This window comes from Fundulus heteroclitus, chromosome 18 (assembly GCF_011125445.2).
Source record: "Fundulus heteroclitus isolate FHET01 chromosome 18, MU-UCD_Fhet_4.1, whole genome shotgun sequence".
Classification (NCBI taxonomy): Eukaryota; Metazoa; Chordata; class Actinopteri; order Cyprinodontiformes; family Fundulidae; genus Fundulus; species Fundulus heteroclitus.
In genome coordinates this window covers 19,784,883-19,809,434 of record NC_046378.1, presented here as the reverse complement: position 1 = coordinate 19,809,434, position 24,552 = coordinate 19,784,883, and the positions used below count along the sequence as shown (strand labels likewise).

At 43.3% G+C, this 24,552-nt stretch overlaps 1 protein-coding gene across 1 annotated transcript; it reads left to right on the top strand.

Moving 5' to 3' along the window:
- Positions 1-1,098: 1,098 nt before the first annotated feature.
- On the top strand, positions 1,099-23,597 carry oafa (OAF homolog a (Drosophila)). The gene is made up of 4 exons (XM_012868073.3): positions 1,099-1,874; positions 19,523-19,657; positions 21,123-21,303; positions 21,793-23,597. The coding sequence occupies exons 1-4, from the start codon at positions 1,575-1,577 to the stop codon at positions 22,065-22,067; spliced, it is 891 nt and encodes a 296-aa protein (XP_012723527.2). The 5' UTR covers positions 1,099-1,574; the 3' UTR covers positions 22,068-23,597.
- The last annotated feature ends 955 nt before the right edge of the window (positions 23,598-24,552 follow it).

Sequence of the window (24,552 nt, the reverse complement as noted above, 5' to 3'; positions counted from 1 at the left end):
ATCTGTGATCACATCTCAATACAGCTGAAGCTAAACACGAAACACCTTCATTTTTAAATCCTTGTTAGAGTGAAACTGTAAAGGTAAAAAATAAAATTGGTCAAAGTGACCAATCAGTTATGGATTCTCCGCCAGCGCATATAATTGTGAGGAGTGTATTTAATGTCTTTAGTACAGGGGCCATAACAGGGGCCAGGACCAGTTTTACTGGGGCACTGGCCCCCTTTGGCCCGTGTCCATAATCGCCCCGGCGTGTGACGCTGGACATACCCTGAGTGGGTCAGAACTGCATGCATGCCACACTTTTGCCACACTTTTTGCATTTCACTTGACAAAAATGTAAAAAATTAAATCTAAAATAAAATACACGGAAATCTTCCGTGCAAATCTTCCAGGATTATAAGGACTTTTACAAAGCACTATACATATACACACACACATATATATATATATATATATATATATATATATATATATATATATATATATATATATATATATATATATATATATATATATAAGGTGTGGTGACCTAGTGGTTAGAGCAGTGCGCTTGCGCTCTGAGAAGGTTGAAAGTACCTGGTTTGATCCTCACCACCTGCACTCTGGGTCCCTGAGCAAGACCCTTAACCCCAGATTGCTCCCCGAGCGTCGCGAGGGGTGCTGCACCAGCTGTCAATGGCCGAGAGGCCGGGGTACACCCTGAGATACCCATACCCATATATGGGTTCTATAAAAAAGAATATATATATATATATATATATATATATATATATATATATATATATATATATATATATATATATATATATATATGAAATGGGTTCTTTTTTTCTTACCACCAGCTGCATGTTATAGTTTGCTTTTAATTTATGCCTACACAGCAATACCAGCAGTGACAAAGCAGTGATTTACAGGTTGTCAGTGCACATTTGTTATAACTGTCGGGGTATTATTAGGCTACGTATACTCGCTGGAGTGCCAGAGGATCACATGAGGCCCTTTAGGGGGGATGGGCAGCGTTTTTGAGAGGTTGGTACGGCTTTAAGAGTTTACTACCAACACTTCACACTCACTCACACACACACACACACACACACACACAGACTTCACAGAAAGTTAGGAGGGCTGGCGAGCAGCGGGGATACCTACGGGCAGGAAGTGACGGGGCCGCGTTCATTTCAGAAGGAGGACAGAAAAGCTGGAAGAAGGTATCAACACAAAGCAGAACGCGGAGCAACGTGGGAGCGTGTTTTGTCGGGGTGGGAGGGAACCACTGCGCATGATCCCGACAACACCGGAGCGAGAGGCTTTTTCTTTTCTTTTTTTTCTCTCTCAATGGAAGGAGGTTACCAGCCGCAGTGAGGAGCCGAGATTTCCCTCAGCGGCTCCGATATCCATGACTGCGCTTCACACTTCTGGAAAGCATCGGCAGCATATGGAGCAGTGACCCATGCGCCCCGCAGCCTCCCCGCCAGCTTTGGGCATGAGGGACAAAACTTAACGCGAGAAGGAGGAGGAGGAGGAGGAGGAGGAGGAGGTGAGGAGAAAAGTGCTGGAGAAAGTTGGAGGATATGAACTCAGGTCTCCGGGTCTCGCCGCGGTTATTTGCTCTGTCGGGGGTCGCTTTTGCGTCTTCGGGGATGTTTGCGGGTTGCACCGCCGCGGCTTCGGTTCGGACGCTGGCCCGCCTCTGCGCCCTGGTGCTGGTGGTCGCCGCGGGGCTCGGCTCCGAGCTTCGGGTCCGGGTCCGGCTCTCGGACGGGCTGGTGACCGAGGAGCTTCTGGAGGCGGACACCGAGAGGGACTCGATCTCGCTGGAGTTTAAGCAAGGAGACGGGACCCTCATCACCTTTCTGGCAGACTTTAAGCAGGTGAGAGGAGGCTCATATTTCATTGTTTTAAATAAATTCCTCCTAGGATGACAGATCACTTCTCTGAGTTCCCAGTTATATAGAAACGTGTCCTTTGTTTAATATTTCTAGTTACTTAAATGATGTAGGCTATTAGAAATTGATCGGAAAGCATTTTATGTCTGATAAACCTCTTTAGTTATTAGATTCCATTAAAGTTTGTAGACCTGACTTTTTTTATAGTTACCCTGTAACCTACTAAAAGGACCGACTATCACCTAATTTATTTATTTTACTTTCACCTAATTTAATTATTGTAACTTTGGGCTGCACAGAGGCACAGTTGGTGTCACTCAAGAAGGTCCCGGGTTCAAATCCCGGGCTGGTGATATTTCTGCATTTCTCCCTGTGCAAGCATGAGTTCTCTCTAAGTACTCCAGCTTTCAAAAACATGACTATTAGGTTAATTGTCGTGTGTGTGTGTGTGTGTGTGTGTGTGGTTGTGGTTGTTTGTCCTACTGTGTTGCCCTGTGATGGAATGATGATATCTCCTGCTGGAGATAGGACCCAGCCCCTCTGAAGAGGACAGCGTAATGCAACGCTGCTCCTCCCCCACCTGTTGCTGCACACTGCCGGTTGGCTGGCTTGCTGAATCAGAATCAACCATTCACCAAGTTTGCGAGTACAGACAAGGAATTTTGATTCAAATTCCAACGCTCGCATCATGTAAAAAAAAAAAAAAAAAAACAGGCAGACAAGCAGAATAGCAAACTACAGTCTATAACAGCAGTCTATTACTGAGAAAAAAAACAACATTTCACAGGGAAAAGATAAGAACACTCTGTAACTCTGTGGCGCCGACCTGAGGGTAAATGTCAGAACCCTTGACCAGGGTGTTTTAGGTTGACAGCAGTGATAGCTGCCCTTCTACTGGGCTTGGACCTGTGCAGGACATGAATGGATGAGAGACCGGTCCTGATGATCCTCTCTGCAGACCCAATTGTTCCTCGCAGTTCGGATCTGTCAAGTTTTGTGGATGAACTGAACGTCACGGAAATGGATGAGCAGAAGACAGGCTGGTTGATGGCGGTTCAGAAGGTGATCAGTGGCTCCTGCGGAAGGTTGTACCTCTTGTGCTGCCGCAGGAAGTACAGTCTCTGCTGAGCCTTCTTTCGGATGGTGTCAATGTGTGAGGACCATATCAGGTTCTGAGAAAGGGCGATCCTTAGGAAGTGATTGACAGTAGACGGTGTGTCTTTCAGGATAGTGAGAGGGGGCCAGAGTGTGGGGGGTTCTCCTTAAGCCCACCGTCATCACCACTGTCTTTAGCGGGTTTAGCTGATCCACCTTCTGTCTGCATGCAAACTCGTCACCGTCCTGGATCAGCCCGATGGCAGTGGTGCCATATTCAAACTTCTGGAGTTTCACAGACGGGTCCGCAGATGTGCAGTGATTAGAGTACAGCGAGAAGAGGAGATGGGAGAGAACACATCCCTGGGGGGCGCCCCTTCACTCCTACAGTCACAGTCCTACAGTCACAGTCACTTTTTATCAATGCCATGTTCACTTTGAACTTGGATATCTGATTTTCCGAGGTCTCTGTCAAAAATTAAAAGGAGAAGCTCACCTCAAATCGCATTTCCGACTGGGGAAATTCAGAGGTCGTCTGGCAGAACCAAATTAAGTGTCCAATATGGCTGCCGAACTTTTAACACATACTGAAAGTTAGAGATTGACGCTTTTTTTAGCACTTTTTACCATTTATCAATTTGCTGTAATCTAACTTTTGTTTTACGTACTTGTCATATGACACGAAATGATGAGAGACCCATTTTTACCAGCTTGTGTTGCTAATTCTAGCGCAGATCCCACAGCTTTTGTGATGTGCATCCTTAACAAGCCCAACTCTGTTGTGATGTCATTCCTAAATCTGAGGTGTGACTTGAAGCAACTCTCCATTTGTTTCTGAATCAAGGGGCCATTTCTGTCTTGTAGGAATGTGTTCTGCATTTATTCAGACGCAGTTTTAAATCTAAAGTACTTCGAGATCCATGAACCCTTTAGGCTTTACCTGAGCAGATCGCTCGACTAATTAACCGGCCACCGTCACCTTAGACCTGTGGTATTCTTTGATGGGCAGCACAGTAAAAGAGCCATAATACTTTTCACAATAAGCCCTTGAAAACAATTTGTAATTTAGACGGTGTTCTTTCCATAATGTTTAAGATTATGTATCCAAATCAAAATGGGCCTATGCAGAAGGTAGGTAATCAGAAACTCAGAGTAACTTTCTGTTGTTTTTGACATCCTACAATCTTGCCCCCCCCCCCCCCCTCTCTCTCTCTCTCCCCTCTGCCAAATAAATCTGCCATCGTTACAGACTCAAATAAGTCAAGGCTTTTGGTTTGAGTTAAATCATTACCCCAAAGCATGCATGAAGGGTCACAAATCTAAGGCTTTACAGAAATATCTTCCAAAGCGTAAAACCCAGCCCCTTGGAGAATTTAAAGTAAAACCATGTCTGAGCTCTGTTAGACAGTTTCATTCATCCTTTTCCATCAAAGCGTGACTTTTAGCAGAGACCCAAGACAGATGTTGCGTCCCAGATGTGCACGCCCACCGACTCCCCAGCACAGCCGATGGGTCCAGTCGAAGAGCAGATCGTAAATGGCCACGTTTACCAAGTCTTCCAAAAGTAGATGAGCTCATCGAGTGTCCTCCCCCGGCCAACGCTGCAGCTTTTTTTTTTGGGGGGGGGGGGGGGGGGGGAGAGGTTCCCGTCCTGGGAGGAGAGGTTTAACAAAAAAAAAAAAAAAAGCAAGAAAGGCATGTGTCCGAGACGGTTGTTGTCACACAGGAGCTGACGGGCTGGCGAGATGTGACGGGGGCGAGATTTACCGGGATTAAGTGGGCATGCCTGACCTTTTTGATCTGCGCGTCTGCTTCGCTAACCAAAACCGCTAATTTAGAGTTGAAAGAGAAGAGGCAGTCATCTGAGAAAGCAACAGAAAGGGGGACGTGTCCGTTATTTATCAGTAAACCGGGAGCAAACGGACCATGTGCATGTGCTTTTATTGATCCGAATGAAGCCATTAAAGTCTCTTAGATCACTTTACTTCTCCGCTGGCTGGTGTGTCTGTTCCAGTTGTAGAGTCTGCCTCCTCTCTGCCCCTACCCCCACCCCATCCATCCTCTTCTTTTTTTTTTTCTTGCATGTGGTTTCCATTCAGCTCTTGTCCAGTATCTCAAAGATTTATGGAAAGTCAGATGAGCTGCCAATTCCAGCTTCCATAAGTATACAGTTGGGATGAACGTGATCCGTGCGTTTTAACAGGAATGTCAAACAGAGAGTCAGTACAGGGCTCTGCTGTCAGTCTGTCAGGGATAAAATGAACTTGTTAATTTACTATTTCAAGGCGTCGAGAGTTTATTATTGACTGGATGTGTTAGAGGAGTGAAGCTTGGATCTTTTACCAAGTGAGAGCCTGCTGCGTCTTGTGTTCTTTGTGAATGCAAGGCCAAAATGTGAGTTAAAGTAAACGTCTTAGTCATCAGATGCTGGAGTTGTTTGCTGGCTCTGGATAAAGGTTATCCCCCCCACCCCCCGAGGATCAGCTGTACGGTAACTGCTGGAGTGCTGTGTTTCCTCTGAAGGAATCGGGACATATGGAAAATATGGTGTGGCTTAGCCAACTCACAAGGTCTCTGAGTCAGGTTGAGTAAAGCGCAGCACATGGTTATTATTGGACTTTGGGCATTTCTTGAATGAGATGATTGCTTGCCACTTATTCTGCGGCAAAAAGAGCTCTTTAGCTTTGGTAGATCCATACGTTCAATCCCTAAAGGTTGGTAACATTTTTATGAAATGCTGTAATTTACAGAATTGTAGCAGAAGAGAAATGTGGTTGGGATCTATCTAAAAGCTTCCTGGCTACCACTTAAATTCAGATCTGTTTTTTTTTTTCTGCAACTGACACCATGTATGCCGTTAGACTGCGTAGGACCTTAAATTAATCATAAACCACGTCTCTCAGATTAATCTAGAAGAAATGTCTTGCATCCTTGACGGATCGTTATTATGCCTCCTGATGCCAAACCTGCGTGCACTAATGGAGTTTTACGTCCATTACCAAGTAATGGATTTGATTGATGCAGGAATGTGAAGAGCTGTGTTGTTCTATTAAAATGACTCCAGTCATGAAGTTTTTTTAATGTTTCTGCCACTCCAAGCACAGACCCTGGCATCGAAACATAGTGCCATATCCACACCAGCTCTGTGATTGGCCAAAAGAAGCTCTTTTTGTTTTTGTTAGTTTCACTTTTGATTTGCATCACATGTTAAAAAAAAAACATTTACCAAAATTTAGACTAGCTTGTTTATATTCTTATTTTTCCCGCACTTTATTTTGACATTACCCATCATGCAGTTTAATTAGTTCAACATGCCACATGGATCTATGGTGAGAGCTGTTATTTTCCCCAGAATACGATTACCTTGTCCAACTCGATCTTTAAACACTGACTTTTCTTATTATCTCCAGATAGTGCTAATAAATCCTGCTCTAAACCGTGTGATGACGCTCCCAATTTTTAGTGTGGCTGCTACCAATCACATTGACCCGGCTGTGGAAAACCGAAGGGGTCCTTTTTTATAGAACCAGTAAAGAAGTGGTCCTTATGCCTGCTCTGTTATAGTGCTAGAACTGCTTTGAAGGAAAAACTCCTATCACTAGTCATGTTTCCATCAATGTTTTTTTAATAGGCATTTTAGAAAAGGTTGATGGAAATGGCAAAAAAAAATTTTTTTTACTTTTTTGAAAAACAGTAAATGCCCTGAAGAGGAGATTGAAACACATTTGATGAATTAGTTCTGACATAGGGAACGTTAGCCCCACGTGACTGATTGGCTGTTTATGCTGCCACGGTCTTCCTGAATGTTCCCATAACGTTCGAAAACAGGGCTGGAAGCAACAACAGGTATGTGTGGACCGACGAAGAGACTCAAGTGTCTTTTAGTCTCATCCGCGAGAAAGAAAAATCAACACATTCATTAAAACCTCGCTCCATTACTGGTCTGTGGTCTGTGCTAGTTAGCAACCCCTACTTCCTGTTTGCTACTGCCAACGTCAACCAATAACGACATTACACTTTGCGCAGCCTGGTTAATTCGCTACAAACCAGTAGATTGAAACACATCTGGTTCACATTTTCTTTTTTGTGACGTTTTAAAAGTTTGCTCAAAGTTAACATTTAAACATGGCTACTTTCTCTTGAAGAAGAAATCATAATTGGCAATTCCAAGCCAGGAAATAAGTTGTTAGTAGTTGGCCAATCAAATTGAACAAAGAAGACCAAATAATGCTTATTTTTCCAACATGCTTGACTAACATGTTAAGTATAACCTGAGTTTAAACTTCTGAGGCTGTAACTTTTTAAACCCTTTGCGTACCTCGATGCTGGAACCCTGCCCTTGCCTAGTAAGAATACTGACAATGATTAATGAGATTTGTGGTGTTAAACTGTCTCCCTGGGCTGTGATCCTTTTACAGAAATTCAGAATCCAACTGAAGATTTTACATTATCTGGAAGAGACATGTTTATTGATATGGCTCTGAGCTTGTTCTCTAGCATTGGAAAACGTCACGGGTTCTTTAGTGGCTCCTAAATCATCTGCCTGCAACTCACAAACTAACATTTGAAGAGAGAGGGGACCACAGATATCCATACAAGCAGCCAGTATGAGGCTTTTATGTACTTTAAGAGCGGTTTTATTGTTAGATGTTTCTAGCATACATATGCTTTGCCACTAACACTTTTATTTGAGGCGCTGAAGTGGGTCAAGACCCCACACCGGTTAAATTGCAACCTCAGTCTATGAAAGTGTTACGTTGTCCTTAGATCCAGGTTATGACTTTTTAGGCCTATACATATCTTAATTCGGCTTTGTTCGGCTTCGTGTGAATGTGGCCAAAAGCTAGAGACTGAGCTCAACATTTAAATATCAGTGAACCTTTGATCATGCTGCAGGCCGATTTACAATGGTCAAAGAACTGCAAGATTTCTGTCTCCACTTACATGCCATATTTCACTAGATGGACGGATTACTTATCACCAATAAGGCATAGTGTAAATAAAATAGTATTTATGGTTACAGCTGTTTTATATCAGTCCCATGTTGCAGATTTCAAAAAGACAGCTTTATGTGACCCTTTTTTAGTGGAAAGTGAATCCACATCAGTGGAGACGTAGCAAGAATGACCTTTTGTATTGATGATGGGTCAACAGATGACTAGAAGCCACTTGACACCATCCCTCATTATCATGTTAAAGGACCTGGGTTTTGTAAATAATGGCACTATGGTGAGAGGGCTTGAGTTGTTAAACTGATTTGCAATTCATGCCAACCTAAAATTGTGGATTGTGTGTCGGCCCCAGTTGTTTCCCCCCAGGTCAGTTCATTGTAGTGTGCTTTTCGGAACATCTTCAAAGCTCAGAGAGATGCCGAACAAAGAGTTTTCTGCTAAAATGAATTGGAGATACTTAACACACCCTCATGACAAACGGGACATTGTGGGTGGAAAGGCAGGTTTGTTGGCTTTTGCTTTACTGTGTTACACATAGGTTTGCCTTATGCTCGTTTTTAATTCAGTTGGTGTGTTTTGCTGAGTTTGGACTTTGACCTTTACTGACAAAGTCCATCTCCTGTGCGCCTTTACCCTATTTGAGTTCAAGAAATACCCACATTTTCCAAGTGAAGCAACAATTGGTTGTTTTTGTCACACACGTTGGTTGCAAGTCAGTACAGTTTTGCCACACCTTGCTTCCTGCTTAAGTCTGAAACACTGTCTCACTTTGTCACTTGCAGAAACTTGTTCGCGTCCTTATAGGTGTCACCTGTTCTAGGAAGTGCGTCTGATTCAGATATGCAGTACTACAAGGAAAACTTTCCCACACGTCTGTTGTAACAAAGAATTGTGACTCATCAGTAAGCGGCTATAAGGTCATGCAACGTTAAACTTGTGCAAGGTTTCCCCCATAAAGCTGGCTAATTCTGGCGGTAGTTGTAGTAATGAATGGCGGGGGGGTTGCGCCGATGGGGAAGGTGCACAGAGGGTTCCGTGGTGCAGCACTTCACAACTCCGACCAACAGTACCCAGTCATTGGGCCGTCCGTGTCGGTCCAGCTAGCATTAGCTTATGTTGTCCAGGAGGTTTCTTGCTAAACTGTTGCAGACAGGGTCTTTACTGGCTTTTTAATGTTGCTCTCAAACACAGAGGCATCAACTATGTTGACATCCGTACCTATTCCATCTTTGGTATCGGTGTTACTGGTGTATGAAAAAATGTATTTACAATAAATAAACAGGGCTTAGTCTGCCAGTATGACAAGTATAGCCTAGGGACTTATGTAAAGTGGAGGAAACCCTGTGGTATTAAAAATAGACATGTCATCAAACGGTATGCAAGATATTTGCTTTAGATGCCACAAACCTGTTTAGACAGTTGATGGCATAGTTTTAAGTTGAGTGTTGAACATCTGACTATCTACATTATCATAATATGTCTATGTTGAGGTATATGTCTTTCTTAAAACACAGGACAAAACAAGTTCAAATGAAACCAAGCCTTGAATGAAGAAATGCAATACAAGTTCTTTGTAGGGCTGAAATGATTGTTTGAATCATTCGAGTAACTGAAACCCTGAAAATCCTCTAGGTAGTTCTCTTTTGTTTTTGTTTTTTTGGGGAGGGGGGGGGGTTTGTGATGCTTCCTTACATTTTGTTTGACTATTTAGCACACTGTTTGGGCCAGGTGGTTGTTTGCGTGGCACATCACTCCCACATCCTCTCATCTGTAACCTTCGGATAACAGCGAATTTGTGACATTGTGAGAATAAAGTGCAATGTTTTTTTTATTTTCAGAAGGACTGAAGTCCTTTCCCTGGTCATCCTTTGTTTCCTGCTTAAGCCGGGCGTACACTGTACGAGTTTTTTCAGTCGTGGTACTTATATACATCTCAAACTGTGCGAGGGAACCGCGGGGTTTAAAAGTTCACCGCTCACGATCTGTGCGGCGCGACGCTCGGACGAGACCGGACTGCTCACACTGTACGTCGTGTCCCCTCTGGGACCGCTTGCTGTGGTGGCAGAGGCAGGCGAGCGACGGTAGGTGACAGGGACCCAGAGCAGGGGTTCGAGCCCAGCTCTGGCGAAGCCCGCAGGAGGCACCGGGCGTCAGGGGAACGGAGGGGAGAGAGGAGAGACGAGACGCACCGGCGGCCGCGCGGCACGGCAGGTCGCCCGGCCCGCCCCCCCAGCAAGCGGAGGAGTGCCGAAACAGGCGGCCAGCGCGTTGCGCGGACCGGACGGCTCGCCCTCCCCAACACCGGCCGGAGGTTGCTTCAGGGACGCCCGCTTCCCTCCCTCCGCTGGCGGGGACGGAGAGGAGGGGAGGGCGCCCCCTCGTAGCTCTGCTTGAACAGCAGGATGCGCTCACGAAAACCTCACGACAGCCGACTGAATTTCAAACATGTTTGATTTTCACCGATCGTCCGATTCCTGATCTGGAGGTAGTCGTGAGAAGCCAGTCCCCCCTCCTCCCCCCCTCTACGATCAAGCTGAAATTCGGCCGATTCAAAAAATGCTCGCACGACTGAAGAATCGGCCCGAAAAGGGGAAAAACTCGTACAGTGTACGCCCGGCTTTACTCGGACTCTACAAGCACCTTCTTCAATGGTTGTGTTGTGGCTGGTCCCATGTGGCCTCCAGCTGGTGTCTTTATCCTTTGCTCCCCTCCCACTAGCAGGCCAGATGTTCATTAAAAATGCTGCGAAGGAAGATGGGGAAATGACCTTCCATCTTTATAACTCAGACACCCACACAAGGAGATATTCTATATGTGTTCTGTATAATGTCTGGACCGCTTAGCTTACTACCTCGGACTAAGTTAGTAACCATGGATGGATAAGGAGAGAGCGGTTGTGGCTTGCCGTTTACATGGTTGTTATCTTTTTCAAACAATCTTTGAGGTTTAAGGAGTGCTCCTGGCAACAACAAAAATAAAAAAAGGTTAAGGTGCCAAAACCTCAGTTTCAAACAAAGCATTCTGAAATGTCCCCTTTGCCAAATACAGAGCTGCTTTAGTTTTCAATGCCTGTTGAAGTTATAGAGCTTTAGTCACTTAATTCCTTTTATTTGTCAAACGGTAATAAAAAGAAAATAATGTTAGCAGTTAAATCGATGTAACTAACTTTATTTAGCACAATATAATGTCATTTTTCTTTTGATACTCCTTCAGTTGACCTTTAATTAGTCCTATTAGACCAATTCATTTGAATGTTTGTCATTCAGTTTAATTAATCCCATAATTGTTTTTTTTCTATCTTTTATTGTGAAAAAAATCCTGAAACTGGATATAAAAAGATATGGAGTAGAGTTTAGAGGTCTAATGGCACTGGAGCTATCCTTGTTTATTCCTTATCTATTTGCCTCATTTCCTTTTTTTACCGACACCCATTGTTTCCTTTCCTCTAATTTCCTGAATGCAAAAGTCTCTGTAAACTGTTTGATTGTCTGGTTAATTGCATCCAGACTGTGCAAATGGATGCATAGTTCCCTTGTGGGGGTCTACGGCGAGTGTGCAAAGCTTGTGTGTCCTAAAAACAGAAGTCTGACGCCAGTGATGACTGTCTTTCCTTAGCTGATGTTAACAGCATTCTTTTCAGCAGAATAGCCAAAGGGTGCGTCTTTCTTTCCACGGCCTCCGGTGTTTTGATTGTCCATTCACTGACTCTGTTTACTAATTGGTTAGGTCTTTTGGGCAGCCAGGTGTGACCAGCCCTAAATGTGACTCCACATTCCTTCCCTTGGAGTATCTGTAATTAACTTCAACTCAAGCATTTCTCCGCTCAGCGTTTTTTTTTTTTTCTCTGCTCCTTTTGTCTGCGCTCGTCTCTCCGACTCCGACTCCCAAACGCATCTTTAATCCCTGGCCACACCTGTGCTTTTGGACTGGCTCCTCTCCTACTCCAAGGCAAAGACCCTACTTATGACCCCGCTAGGTAAAGCTGTGTGTTGGTTTTCTAAAAAGTGACCTTTAGAGCTGCTGGGGTTCACTCTGGATCTCAAAAGTAAATGAGGTAAATCATCACTTGGATTTATGAAGAAAAAAAAAAAAAAGACAAATGCCCCTTGTTAGAGTCTGTGTCATATACAGTCCAAGCCTTTGATGAAATGGGCAGGGGGGGGGGGGTCCAGTTTAAATGGTCTGTAAAAACAAACAAAAAAACAATCATTTCAGGCGCAGCTAAAATGCCTAGACCCACATTAATCTCAAATGACTCAACGTGTGGCTGTGGCAGCAGTCCTTTTCAGCCGCCCTTATCAACACACAGGGGTGTTAGAAGGGATTTAATACAGGAAGAACCCCCCCTGCACAGGGGCAGCAGTCCATACGCTTTCTGTGCCCACATGTCAATAACCATCCTCACATTCAAGTTAGTTTAGCACCCAAGAATATATACACAAATCTTTTGCTGTTTTTTTTTTTTTTTCTCTTCAAATGATTGTGTTTGGCTTGATGGTTTGCAGTGAAACTTCACTGTAAATGGCACCCTTTCACTGTGTGAATGGGCTTTTGTGAACCTCCTAAATAATCTGGCCCACTGAAGGTAGCAACCATTGCAACAAGTCTCTCTCTCTCTTTCTCTCTTTCTCTCTCTCTCTCTCTCTCTCTCTCTCTCTCTCTCTCTCTCTCTCTCTCTCTCTCTCCTCTCTCGCCTCTCGTCTCTGCTCTCTCCTCCTCCGCTCACTCTCGATCTCCTCTCTCTCTTCTCTTCCTCCTCTCTCTCTCTCTCTCTCTCTCTCTCTCTCTCTCTCTCTCTCTCTCTCTCTCTCTCTCTCTCGTCAGGTTGTATAAATACAGACCCGTGTTTGGCTGGTATCCAGCGCTAGTTTGTCGAATGCACTAAAGTCTGGGGCGTAAGCGAGCAAAGTCACTAAATTTGTACTTATGTGGATTGTTTTTAGCTGTGCAGACACTTACACTGGAACGGTCGGTGGAACAGGGCTCATGGCTATGCCGTCCTCTTGATTATGGCTTTGGCTGACTTTTAAGCCAAAGATTTTATTTTGATTCCTAATGTCCATGCCTGGTGATTTTCTCTAAGTTGTGTCTGCAAGCCTCTAATTTTTTTTATATATTTTATTTAGGGAAAATGCAGTAATTGATGGGTGAGTCTTTTTTACCCAATGTAGGACATATTATAAATGGCTGTTGGCCGCTCTTCATTTTCCAGTTTAAGGATGCCTTTATTTAGAATTACCTCAGCCTCTGTAAGAGATTGCATCCAAAACTCACTGACTTGAAGGCAAAGCAGGTTTTCCTTCAACAGAAGAGTTGCTCACAGAAGAGTGTCTCCGACCTCTATCGTAAACCTTTTTCACACAAGGTCGTTGGACAAAATCCAAAAAAACTGGACAATTTGGTCCGCTTTCTGTTGTTCACACATGTACTTCACAGCTGGAGATTTTCTGCTGGAGATATGTTCTCGCAGCTGGAAATATAAGGGGGGGCAGAGCATCTGTCCACAGCATACAGGAGGAAGAATGTTTATTGGACTGGGAAAATTGCTGGCTATTCTGTACAGTAAATATGGTGAGGTTAATATGAGGTGTTTCTCCTTGTGTTGATATTAAATTACCTGGCCAGGTTGATAATGTGTAGCACTCTAGTTTTGCACATGATCAGTCTGGGACTGCTCCATTTGGAGCAATGACTAGAAATGACATTTTTCCAATGTCATTTCTAGTCATTGGATAAATTGCTAACATATAGTGGAACCAGATACTGGGGAAAAAATTAAGTTGATCAGTTTGATTGCAACAAAGTTTACTCAACCTAACTGTGACAATACAGTTTTATATTGATTTCAATGGAACATGTAAATGCCTTCATGAAACAGTTCCTTATGCATTAAACAACAATCATCAAATACATTACTAGTAATGGGGTACCGCGCGCGAGCTATTTTTAGAAACACAACGTCACGATGACGTCACATCACGTGGTACGCAGTGGGGCAAACTCCGGAAAGCCGCCGTTGTTTTGCTGTAAAAGAGATGTGCGTTAGCCTAGGTTTTACTCGGTAAACGACTGCTTTTTCCAAATCTAAGACCATGGTTTTTAAACATTGTTGCTATGGAACGTGCAACAGCGACTCGGCCGCATATGAAGGATGTTTTCTTCAAGACTGCCAAGGAGAAATGTGTGCGCTTGGACCGGGGCGGTCGGCCTACACAACAGTTCAACCCGGAAAAAGTTACCAAATTCAAGTACATATGTAGCAAGCATTTTGTCGGAGGAAAGGGCCCAACCGAAGAACATCCTGACCCAATTCCAGCGACATCAAGTCAAGGTAAGAGTATTTTGGTGGCCGACATGTTAATAAAGTAGCGCCTGCTACCATGACAGCATATAGGCTATCCTGGTAGCAGGCGCTAACATGATAGCCTGCTACCAGGATAGCTTACTCAAAAACATTTCAAATGAGACAAACATTAAACATATACCCATTCCTGGACGGTGATTGCAAACAACAACAAAAAAAAAAAAACGGCCGACGCTGCCATGATCGCCGCGCAGGAAAAAAAAAACAAAGCTTACCGTTCATCAACTCGGCCAGTTTTCCAGTCTTTTTAAGCCCTCGAACCTCAAGCCATCGTTTGAGCTGAAGGTTGGTGTGTTCTTCGACAGTGCGACCAGTAAACCGTGTGCCTGGGACATCGTCTTGGGAAAGTTTAACGGCTGTAAAGTCGGTCATATCGCTTGTTCTGTTGCGCTTGTAATAGCTGGGTTATCCGTGCTTTCTCTCCTGTGTGCCCTACCTAAGCGACAAAAGGGGCGTTGCTCTTGAGACGGTGACGTCACGTGCGCGGTACCCCATTGAGATTGATTGCATGGTACTTGTATAACTGGATCATATTTGTCCTAACAGTTCTTTGCGATACAGATATATTGCTCTGATTCTGTGACCATCAACTTGCAATATATTTTGCAGCCCTAACAGACACACAAGCACATCATCTGGTCATTTATCGGCCTTAAATAAATTCCAACATCAATTCTTTTAGCAACCATTGCCACATAAATACACTATGAATGACATAGGGGTGTATGGATTTATCTATATTTATCTATTTATCTTAACTACAGTTAATAAGAATTGATATTCATATATTAAAGGCCAGTATGTCATACTGTGAAATGTAAAGCAGTCATTGTTTAAATAGAAGGATACCGACAAAGTCTTATATATCGGAAAATAATGAAAAAAATCTTCAGGTCTTTACAAGGCCCCTAAAATAAAAGAAATGCCAATTCAGATATAAAAAAAAAACAGTTTTGGATATCCACTGCTTGGAAGTCTGGCAGCTGTCTTGCATGTTTCCCTCTTGTGAAAATTCTTTCTCACCATAGAGTAATGGACTTCATGCTGTCTGGAAATGACCTAATTGCCCTCTACAGATTGATGCACAGCAGCACTTGCTTCAGTAACATCATTAATGGTCCATTTCCTCTGCCTTGAGTGTTCCAGAGCAGCAAAGTGCCAAAACATCTGTTTTTCCTCAGACACCCTCACTTCCTGATGATCACTTAATCGACACGTGGTCAACAGCACCTGCCTGCTGGCCGGTCTCTGAACGGAAGCCGCATAAATGTACTTACTGTTGTTCACATCATTTCAACACTTTTATTTATCTTTAGTCATTTTACTGACTCGATGTAACCAGTCAATGTGGCTTTTCCTCTTAAGTTGTTCGACCAACTTTATAACCAGAACCAGACGTTTGTTTTGTGCTGATATGGGAAATTGTATCCTTAGTTTTTACCGTAATGGTAAAAACTTTGTGAGCATTTGCCCCATGCATACCCAACAGGCCCATTACACCAGCAAACCCTGACTGGTATATAAATCCCACTGCAGCAGCGTTAACAAGTGTTGGAAGGGAGTCTGCCATCCAGGAATTAAAAGCCATGATTTTCAGCAGTAAAACTAGAACCGATGAATCTGTCACAGCAACTATTGTGTGTAACTTGTATAGAGAGTAGCTGCAACAAATTAGTTCAGCTGTTCTATTAGTTTTGAGGAGAGAGAACAGGTGAGACAAGTCCGCTCACAATTTAAACCCAGTGTTGTAGGCATAAACTTCTCGTTTCACAGTGTTTACAATGTCAAACTGTGATATAATCTCTTCACAATCATAAGAAATCCTCAGCACCAAAGCCAGAGAGATGTGCCCCAAAAGGACTTAAACCACAAGCCTTTTTTCTTAAAATCGTACTAATATTTCATAGGACTTATAGTTGTTTTGAAATATTAACAGTTTAAACCCCAAATATTAGTTTAACTAAAGGATAGGTTGATAATGTAAAATCTGCAGCAGTTAAATAAAGCGAAACATGAGCTTTACTCTTTGTGAAACTGATTTAATCCTCTTATTACCGTCAGTGCAGACAGGATTTGTGTTTTTTTTTTTTACGTAGCCTGTGAAACTGTATTTTGTTGTCAAAGACACAAAGTAATGCTTGTTATTACCTGACTGATACTGAACGTGGTCATGGTCATGCAAGAAAGTGGCTGAAACATTCACTCATTGCACGTTTTGATTATTTTCATACCAAAAAAACAGAAATAATTTTTAATTGGAAAGGATTCTGATCTGAGGAGGGAAGGCTTAGCTATCACGTTGAAAACAATTCAAATTCAGTTTGAAATATCTGGTACTATCATTCAGAAGTTTGTAGTAAAATCAAGTCCTTTTTCTGTGATACATTTCTTACCTGGTAAATAAGGTAGAGATGCTGGCGTGATAATATCAACCCCAGAAAACGGCTCGTTTTTGGTTCCTGTTGGGGAAACATGCCTTTATTTTAGTGCTGGGTTTGCCATTACAAGGTGATTTATGATGACCTAAATGCGTTTATGCATTTCTGAAGGCCTCACTGATGCTTGGCCTTAGAGAGTTTGCAGTAAAATGTGTTACCATCTAGTCCGTTTCTTAACATACCTTTTAGAAAGACTAGGCGAAGCCCTTCACTACTCGTTTTTCGATCTAAAAACCGTCTTCATTGTTTCGCCTGGAGATGCTAATAGCCGTTAGTTGCTTCCTTGTTTTAACCCTTGCTGTGCATGCGCCGTACGTACTTCTGTTAAAATCATAAATAAACACAAAAGGTGTTATTTTCTAACAAATTGAGCAAAAACAAAGCATAAAACACCAAAATAACAACATCCAGTAGGACGTGATAATATAAATAACTAAATAACATAGCTATGCACCTTTTTAAGGTCAGTTTCTGATTCCCAGTTTTCTTCAGTTATCGCTTTGATCTGCTGATACCAAATTTTGCACAATGTTTAATTTCTCTTGGATGACTATTCTAATTTGTTTTTTCGACACACCATAAGCTTTGTCACACCATGTGTGTGTTGAGAGAGCAGTTGCTGCAAAAGAGAGATTTATAATTGTTTCAAAAATAATGCATTGACATTTCAAACTGACCCTGTCATCTTATGTTTAATGGTTAGAAAACTACCTGTGAGCCAAAGGTGCCACATATGTTGCCCAGAGAATGGACACCTCTACCCTCTCTTCGAGATTGCCAGAATTAGACAGTAGAGGTACAGTAGAGGTATAAGCCTCCATTGGATGAGGCAGAGCAACTCGAACTCTGTTCATCCCTCCTGTTATTTGGGGAAGTCCATTTTAACAGAATCTTCATAAATGAAAAGCTGACGTGTTTTAAGTGGAAAATTGTTTCCTTTTAAGCAACTTCTCTTCTCCCACCAATTTGTGCCCTGAATAGTGTTCATCAGAAGAACAGTTCCTCACTTTCTGTTCTGCTTGTTTTTAGTCTTAGTTTGCTGCATCTGCTGTATCTTTGTATCTGGGTGTAACAGTAATATGCCCCCCCCCCCTTTCCCTTAGGCTCCAGAATAAAGCAAGTGATTGTTTCAAAATGTCATGCTCCTACCTTCAGATTTCTTTTTATTTTTATTGTCCAATGGTCACTTGGCTCTGACTGATCAATAAAAAGTTTAGCAACAGTCAGCGCCATTGTTCTCCTGCACAAGCAAGGCAATCATTAATCAGGACACGGAGCATCAAAGCGTAGGAGGAGATCTGGTGTGCTAAACTTAAGCGTGGCTTCAGTTCCGCAGAAGTATCTTTGGCGGAGCTGCCCGGCTTCTTTCTCTGTAATTACCCAGAAAACCCTGGGGCAAATACGCGAAGGTTTCTCCCTCTGCCTGCTCAAACCGCTGTGCAGCGCAGCGCCATGTGTCTGCAATATGGGAGGTCTCCGAGCTGCGGCCTCTGCGTTCAACCCACATGTGATGAAACTTGCTCGCCCCCCTCACACCCCCACAACCGTGCGAGCATTGTACACCCTCTTCCTCATATCGCACTGTGATATATGTGCGTCTCCTCCGCTCTTGACGTCCTCTTTAATCATTTCAGCTTTTGTCTTATTATCTCCGCGTGGAAGGAGCCGAGGTTTCTAATTTCCTCTGTCTGCGCCCCTGCGGGTTCTCTGCGGCCTCCGGGCCCGGCTCGCGGAGATGTAATCAATATTTGCGCTGTAGTTTTTTTTTTTTTTTGCCTTTTCCAAAGGTCAAACGGTATCGCATGATTGCCTTGCGTAATACCCCGGCTCCTACTGTACGCCTGCCGTGAGCGCCGCTCACGGGGAATGGGGGCTCTCGGAGTGAGGAACCGGTGGGTCGCGCAAAGTTCTCTCTCAAAAAGCTGCGCCGCATAAACATTTGTGAGTCAGGAGGCATTGCTCTGCTGCAACTGGTTACTCAACGTCCCCCCCACCACCAACCAACCCCCTGCTTACCCCCAACAGGAAGTAGAGACCAAAGGGTTTAAGGAGGGTCATCTGTGGGCTGTTTATCTATTCCAAGGTTTCTCTGAACGCCCTCAGAGCGCCACTCCGCAGCAGCCTGTCTGCCTCGGAGGGGTGTGTGAAAAGTGGAGGAGGGGTGTTTGGAGCTCATAGGGGGGTGGGAGTGTCTGATGAATAGGAGACAGGTCTGCTCTCTGTGCTCTTTGGAGCTTCCCATCATGCCATGGGTTCACCCCCCCCCCCCCTTCCCCCCTGCTCCCGCTCCCGTCAGGACTCTTTACGGCCTGGGTCTGTCATCGACGTGCCAAAAGAAACACTTTTTTTTTTATTTACTTGGAACTCCTGCTATCTACTTTTTTCCTACAAATACAGTTCCAAAATACGGGAAACGGAGACTTTTTTTTGTTTTGTTTCGTTTTCAACTTTACGCAGAAACTTTAATTTGACCCCGCAAATAACCGGAGCACCACTGTAGCAACCCCGGCCAGGCCCCCGCAGACAATACAAGTATCAACAAACAGTGAGATGAGGCTTTATTGGCACGGTGAACATAAACTCCTCTTTAGCCAGGCAGTTGTTTGAACATCTTTGAACAACCACATGTTTAATCACTTTGAGAGCGTCTGGAAAAAGCGCCGCAGTGGAAACAGTATTAGCTGTGATCTGCCCGCGCGCATAAACAGTAACTTATTGCAACCCGATTCGGCGTGGTGCAGGGGTCGCCTTGTTTATGTGTTCGTCCTCCCTGGCCTCTTGCAGGAAGTGAAGATATTCCGGGCGTTGATCCTGGGCGAGCTTGAGAGGGGGCAGAACCAGTACCAGGCGCTGTGCTTCGTCTCTCGCCTCAACCGCAATGAGATCATCCCCAGCGAGTCCATGGCCCGGCTCAGACAGGTATGACACCCAGTTGCACACAGGTGGACTGTCCTCCTACTAAACCTGTTATAGAGCATAATTACTTTATGCTTCCAGTCAATCTGAATTTGCTGTAATCTGTAAAAATGTTTGAAAGTTGTTGTTTTTTTATCCGCTGGACATTACCTGCTTTTTTTACTAATTTTTTAGTACCTGACCACCTTTAGTATAATGTTTAAACCACTTGACCCACAACTATGAATTATTTAGAGCAAGATAAAAAAAACAACAACCCTAAAAGCATAAACTAAAGGAATGCCTAGATGTCAATGAAAACGCGGAGAGGAAGCCATTTAAACCCGATCTCTGGGCACGTTGTTACGAGTGGCCTGATGATGACCGCATGTGTTGTCTCGCCTCATGAGGTGAATGCCTTCACAGTTTTGAGTTTCCTACTTGCGGGGGCAAACGCAGGGTTCCTACGCATGTTGGGAAAATTTGGAATTGGATTTCACGATTTTCCAGGTCTGAAAAAGCAGATGAGAATGTGGAAAATATCTGTGTCCAGACTGCATCCTGTCTCCCATTGTCTGACTGCTGTCCTTTTTTTTTTTTATGTGAGTCACTCTTTCTGTCCTTGTAAACTTTAGCACTACCTCATATTCTTCCTTCACTACTTTCTTCTCTGTGTTATCCTTTTTTTTTCCTTCTTTGGCTCCTTCCTTCCCCTGTTGTTTCCTCCCATCCTTTCCTTGAGCCCTTTGGCTCAATCCGGATACCCTCTTCAGCCAAAGCGCGTCAGCGGTCGCCATGATCAGCGCAAGGAGGTAGGAAAAGTAGCCTGTATGCTTCCTCCAACGGCTAGTTTGGCCTAGGAACTCCGTGACATCCCTTACCGGCACCAAGAACCCTTTAGGTATCCCACAATTCTTTGCGTTACGTGTTAACGAGTGAAGAGATTGAGCACTTTGTAGTTAATTTTCGGAGGGCTGTAGGCTCAGATCTAATATCCATGTGCGTTTCCGTTACGTAATGACGTCAGAGTTAAAGGCTGTCCGAAGCGTCTTTCCTCCCCACGATTGAGTTCTGACTGTTGACCCCATGAAAGGCCAAGGAACAGGAGCTAGAAGCTATTCTGATGGATCCTTTGTCTTTTTCTCTTTCCTAGTGTCCTTTATTACTTTCTTCCTCCTCTATTTCATGAATCCTTTTGTTCTTATATCCATTCATCCATCCATCCATCCATCCATCCATCCATCCATCCATCCATCCATCCCAGTGTTCTTAAATCTTAACTCCCAAAAGATTTAAGAGCTTTTACCCTAACCAATAGACTTGTAAACCCCTCTCAAGTTTTTCATTTTGAATCACAGAAAAAAAACAACACACATACGTAACCAAACTTTAACAACCAAATCAGAGTTTTTGTTTTTCTTTAGGCACCTGTTAAGTCTCAGCATACATTGGGCTGCTAGTATTGAATCATTTGTGCCAATCTCCTCAGAAAAACCCTCACGTCATTCGGCTGGCGGAGGAGCGGAAAGGGCTGGAGCAGCTGACGATGAGCGCGGCGGTGAATCTGAGCCGGGCCTGGCAGCTCAGCTCCCACATCCGCAACATGTGCAGCGAAGCTCATGAGGCCATTTACACGAGGGAGGCGGACATGAAACACTGGCTGGAGAAAGGTAATCGGACCTCGTCGCTGACGCGTGCGCGGATTCGGGTTGGTTTCACTTCGTCTCTGCGTCTCTCCGAACGCGGTTGACGTCGTCTTCTGGAATGTGTTTTTAATATTTATTTGCCCGGTTGTTCCACGATCAGATATGGGTTTGTAGCAGCAGGCAAAGCCCACTTGTCAAGGCTGAAGAGAATCGGTATGACAGCACCTTTGTTCACTGACAGCTATGTTTGGGAGAAAACACTCTTGATGGTCATGGTTCAACGAGCGCCATCATATCCAGAGGGAATCGCGCAAGCATCTCTTTAACATGACAAAGGTCTGCTCCGAGCCCACCATCTGCCCTCTTTTTTTTTTTTTTTACCACTTTGTTTATCCTCTTCAGCCCAATACAGTTTCTAATTGAGTGAAAGCGCAAGGGGATGGTTTCACACAACTGTCTGATGGCATGCTTTTGTTTTAACTCCTGTTGACAAGGCCCGCTTTTGTGTTGCAGGAGTAGACGGCTCAATGTTCGAGGTCCTGCCGCGGACGACGGAGGCGCCCGGCTTTCAGGCCTGTCACTCTACTAAAGACTTGTGGCAGCCGTGTCTCTGCACGTACGGCCTGCGTCTGGAGTGGTACCCGTGTCTGCTCAAGTACTGCCGCAGCCGGGACGGCGCGGCCAAGGGCGCCACCTACAAGTGCGGCATCAGGAGCTGCAGCAAGGGCTACCATTTCACCTACTACGTTCCCCAGAAGCAGCTGTGTCTGTGGGACGAGGAGACTTAGGTTGTTGTTGGTTTTTCTTCCACTGGGAGGTTAAAAATTCGAGGAAAAATAACAGTTCCCGAGTCAAGCCGGTGCTTTTCCAGCGGTTCTCTAAAGGGCAATACTTAGGTCTTGGTCAGCGAGATGGTGAATTAACCTTTTTATATATATTAAAAAAAAGAGATATATTCGGGTTCCAAGTGACCCACCACGAAAGGAAGGACAAATAAATGACACATTACTGTTATGATCAATACTTTGCCAAAAGCTACCACGCCTGTGCCTCTTTTGGAAGAATTATTGGAGGAGGGTTGGGGGGGGGACACAAAACAACAACAGTGACCTCTGAAACAAGCTACGATGTGCACAAAGCTAAACGCTGCATTGTAGAGAATGAAACACCAGAAGAAGAACAACTCGTCCCAACACCTTTTATCGCAATGGAGGGAGATAAAAAAAACTTTGTCTTCCCTTTTTGGTGAGGGCCAATAAGGATGGTGGATTTTTCTACGCTCTACAGCTCTGTGAACGTATATGGCCAGTTCAAGCACCAGTTTACGTCAGAACAAACAGGTTCACAAAGAAAACGTCTCGCCAACAGGGGCCTTGTGTTTGCTTAGGCTGCAAAACAAAATCACCGAGGGCTGCTCTACGATCTTCCCATGCTGCTCTCGACGATTTATTTCTTACACTTCTAACCCACGGGTCCTTTAGAAAAAGTATTGTTCTAAGACATTTATAACTCCTGGGATATTGTTTATGCAGGTGTGATGTTTTTTTTGTTTGTTTTTTTTCCCCCAGTCATGTCTTTGCCATACAGCTTTTCTTCCCACCCCATTTTTACCTTTAAGGAGCAGCTCTTGCCCATTCCTGTTCTGACGCTGTTAGAAAAAGTGCCAAATAAGCCAGATTTAGCAGAAATACAACTTTTTAAGGGCCTATGGTTTTCTTCTTTAGAAACAAAAAACCCTCAGCATGTTTCAAGTTTTTTTTGTAATGTTTACTGCCATCTTCTGGTAGATTTAAGCTGTAGGCTCCACTGCCTTAAATCGTTTTGTTTTTTTTCTTGTTTGTGTTTTTGTTATAATCACTTAAATATTTAATTTATACATTTTAAAATCTTTGGTCGTTACATGCAGTTCAAGAAGACGTTCTTGAATGAATGGGACCAACTTAAGCTATGTCTGTCTGATGTGTTGAAGTAAATGTCTTGGATTGTCTTACCTCCATCACGGTCTTTCACCATATAAGCAGAAAGTTTTTACCCGTCTTGTTGCCGTTTCCTGCGAACTAAAGAACCAAATAAGTGAAACATTCGTCACTTTGGCCTTTCTGTGATAATCAAGTGCCTTAACGTTTCCACTGATGTTTTTTTTTTGTTTTTGTTTTTGTAATTGTAGATAGCGTGGTTGAACATATTTTTCTATAAGAGGTTTTTGAATCGTTTGTAAATAGTTGTCATAAAAAGAATATGAAGCAATTTAGGTATTGTATCTTGTAGAGCTGTTTTACATAAATTGTTTCAATAAAGTCTTTTTTTGCACTCTGGAAGATTCTGCATGAGTTTGGGGTTAATCTTCGCCATACATGTCAGAGAGCAGCAATGCTTATAAGAGGGAGCAAGGTGGACTAGACTGGTTAATTTAAGCTTTTAAGGAAATGACAATGATGCTTACTGATCCACTCATAGAAAAATTCAGTTTACAGAGAAATATCCACGCACGTGGAGTTTAAACTCTTTTACTGTTTTAGCCCCAAACTATAGAATGTCTCATTGAGTTTTTTTTATATTATAGACAATTAAAAAGCAGCACATACTGAAGGAAAAGAAAGCATGGTTTGGAGAAGTTTTACAGAAGATTGTGAAAAGTGTGACACGTGCGTTCTTGCCTGCTGTAGTTGTGAAGTTTAAAGCCGTGCTAGAACTATTAAACATTATCCCGTGCTGTGAACATCTTGAGCACTGTGCAGTCTATATATATATATATATATATATATATATATATATATATATATATATATATATATATATATATATATATATATATATATATATATATATAAAAATTGGAAAGAGCTTGGCACACCTGTTGACCTGTGAAAAACATAATTTTCACCTAAACTGACACGCAGCCAAGAGCCATGGTAACTCTGGAGAAGCTGCAGAGATCCACGGCTCAGGTGGGAGGATCTATTGACGAGACCACTAGCTGTCATGCGGTCTGCAATTATGGCCTCAATGGAACGTCAAAGGAATCACACTGTCCCATTTTCTGGTCAGATGAGACAAAACAAAATGTAGCTGTTTGACCTCCCATGCAAACTCAACTCAACTCAAACTTTATTTATAAAGCACATTTAAAACAACCGAAGTGACCAAAGTGCTGTACAGATAAAAGATAAAAACTGAATGCTAAAATACATAAACACAATGCAAAAAGAGAAATTTAATGCAAATAAAATATAATAGGATAAATGTTTCAATTTAAATAAAATCAATGTTAAA

Excerpts from the sequence above, each read along its gene's own strand:
- oafa (XM_012868073.3), top strand. The coding sequence starts at position 1,575 with ATGAACTCAGGTCTCCGGGTCTCGCCGCGGTTATTTGCTCTGTCGGGG. Across the intron at positions 19,658-21,122 it reads CCATGGCCCGGCTCAGACAG|AAAAACCCTCACGTCATTCG; the intron begins GTATGACACCCA and ends CAATCTCCTCAG. Across the intron at positions 21,304-21,792 it reads GAAACACTGGCTGGAGAAAG|GAGTAGACGGCTCAATGTTC; the intron begins GTAATCGGACCT and ends TTTGTGTTGCAG.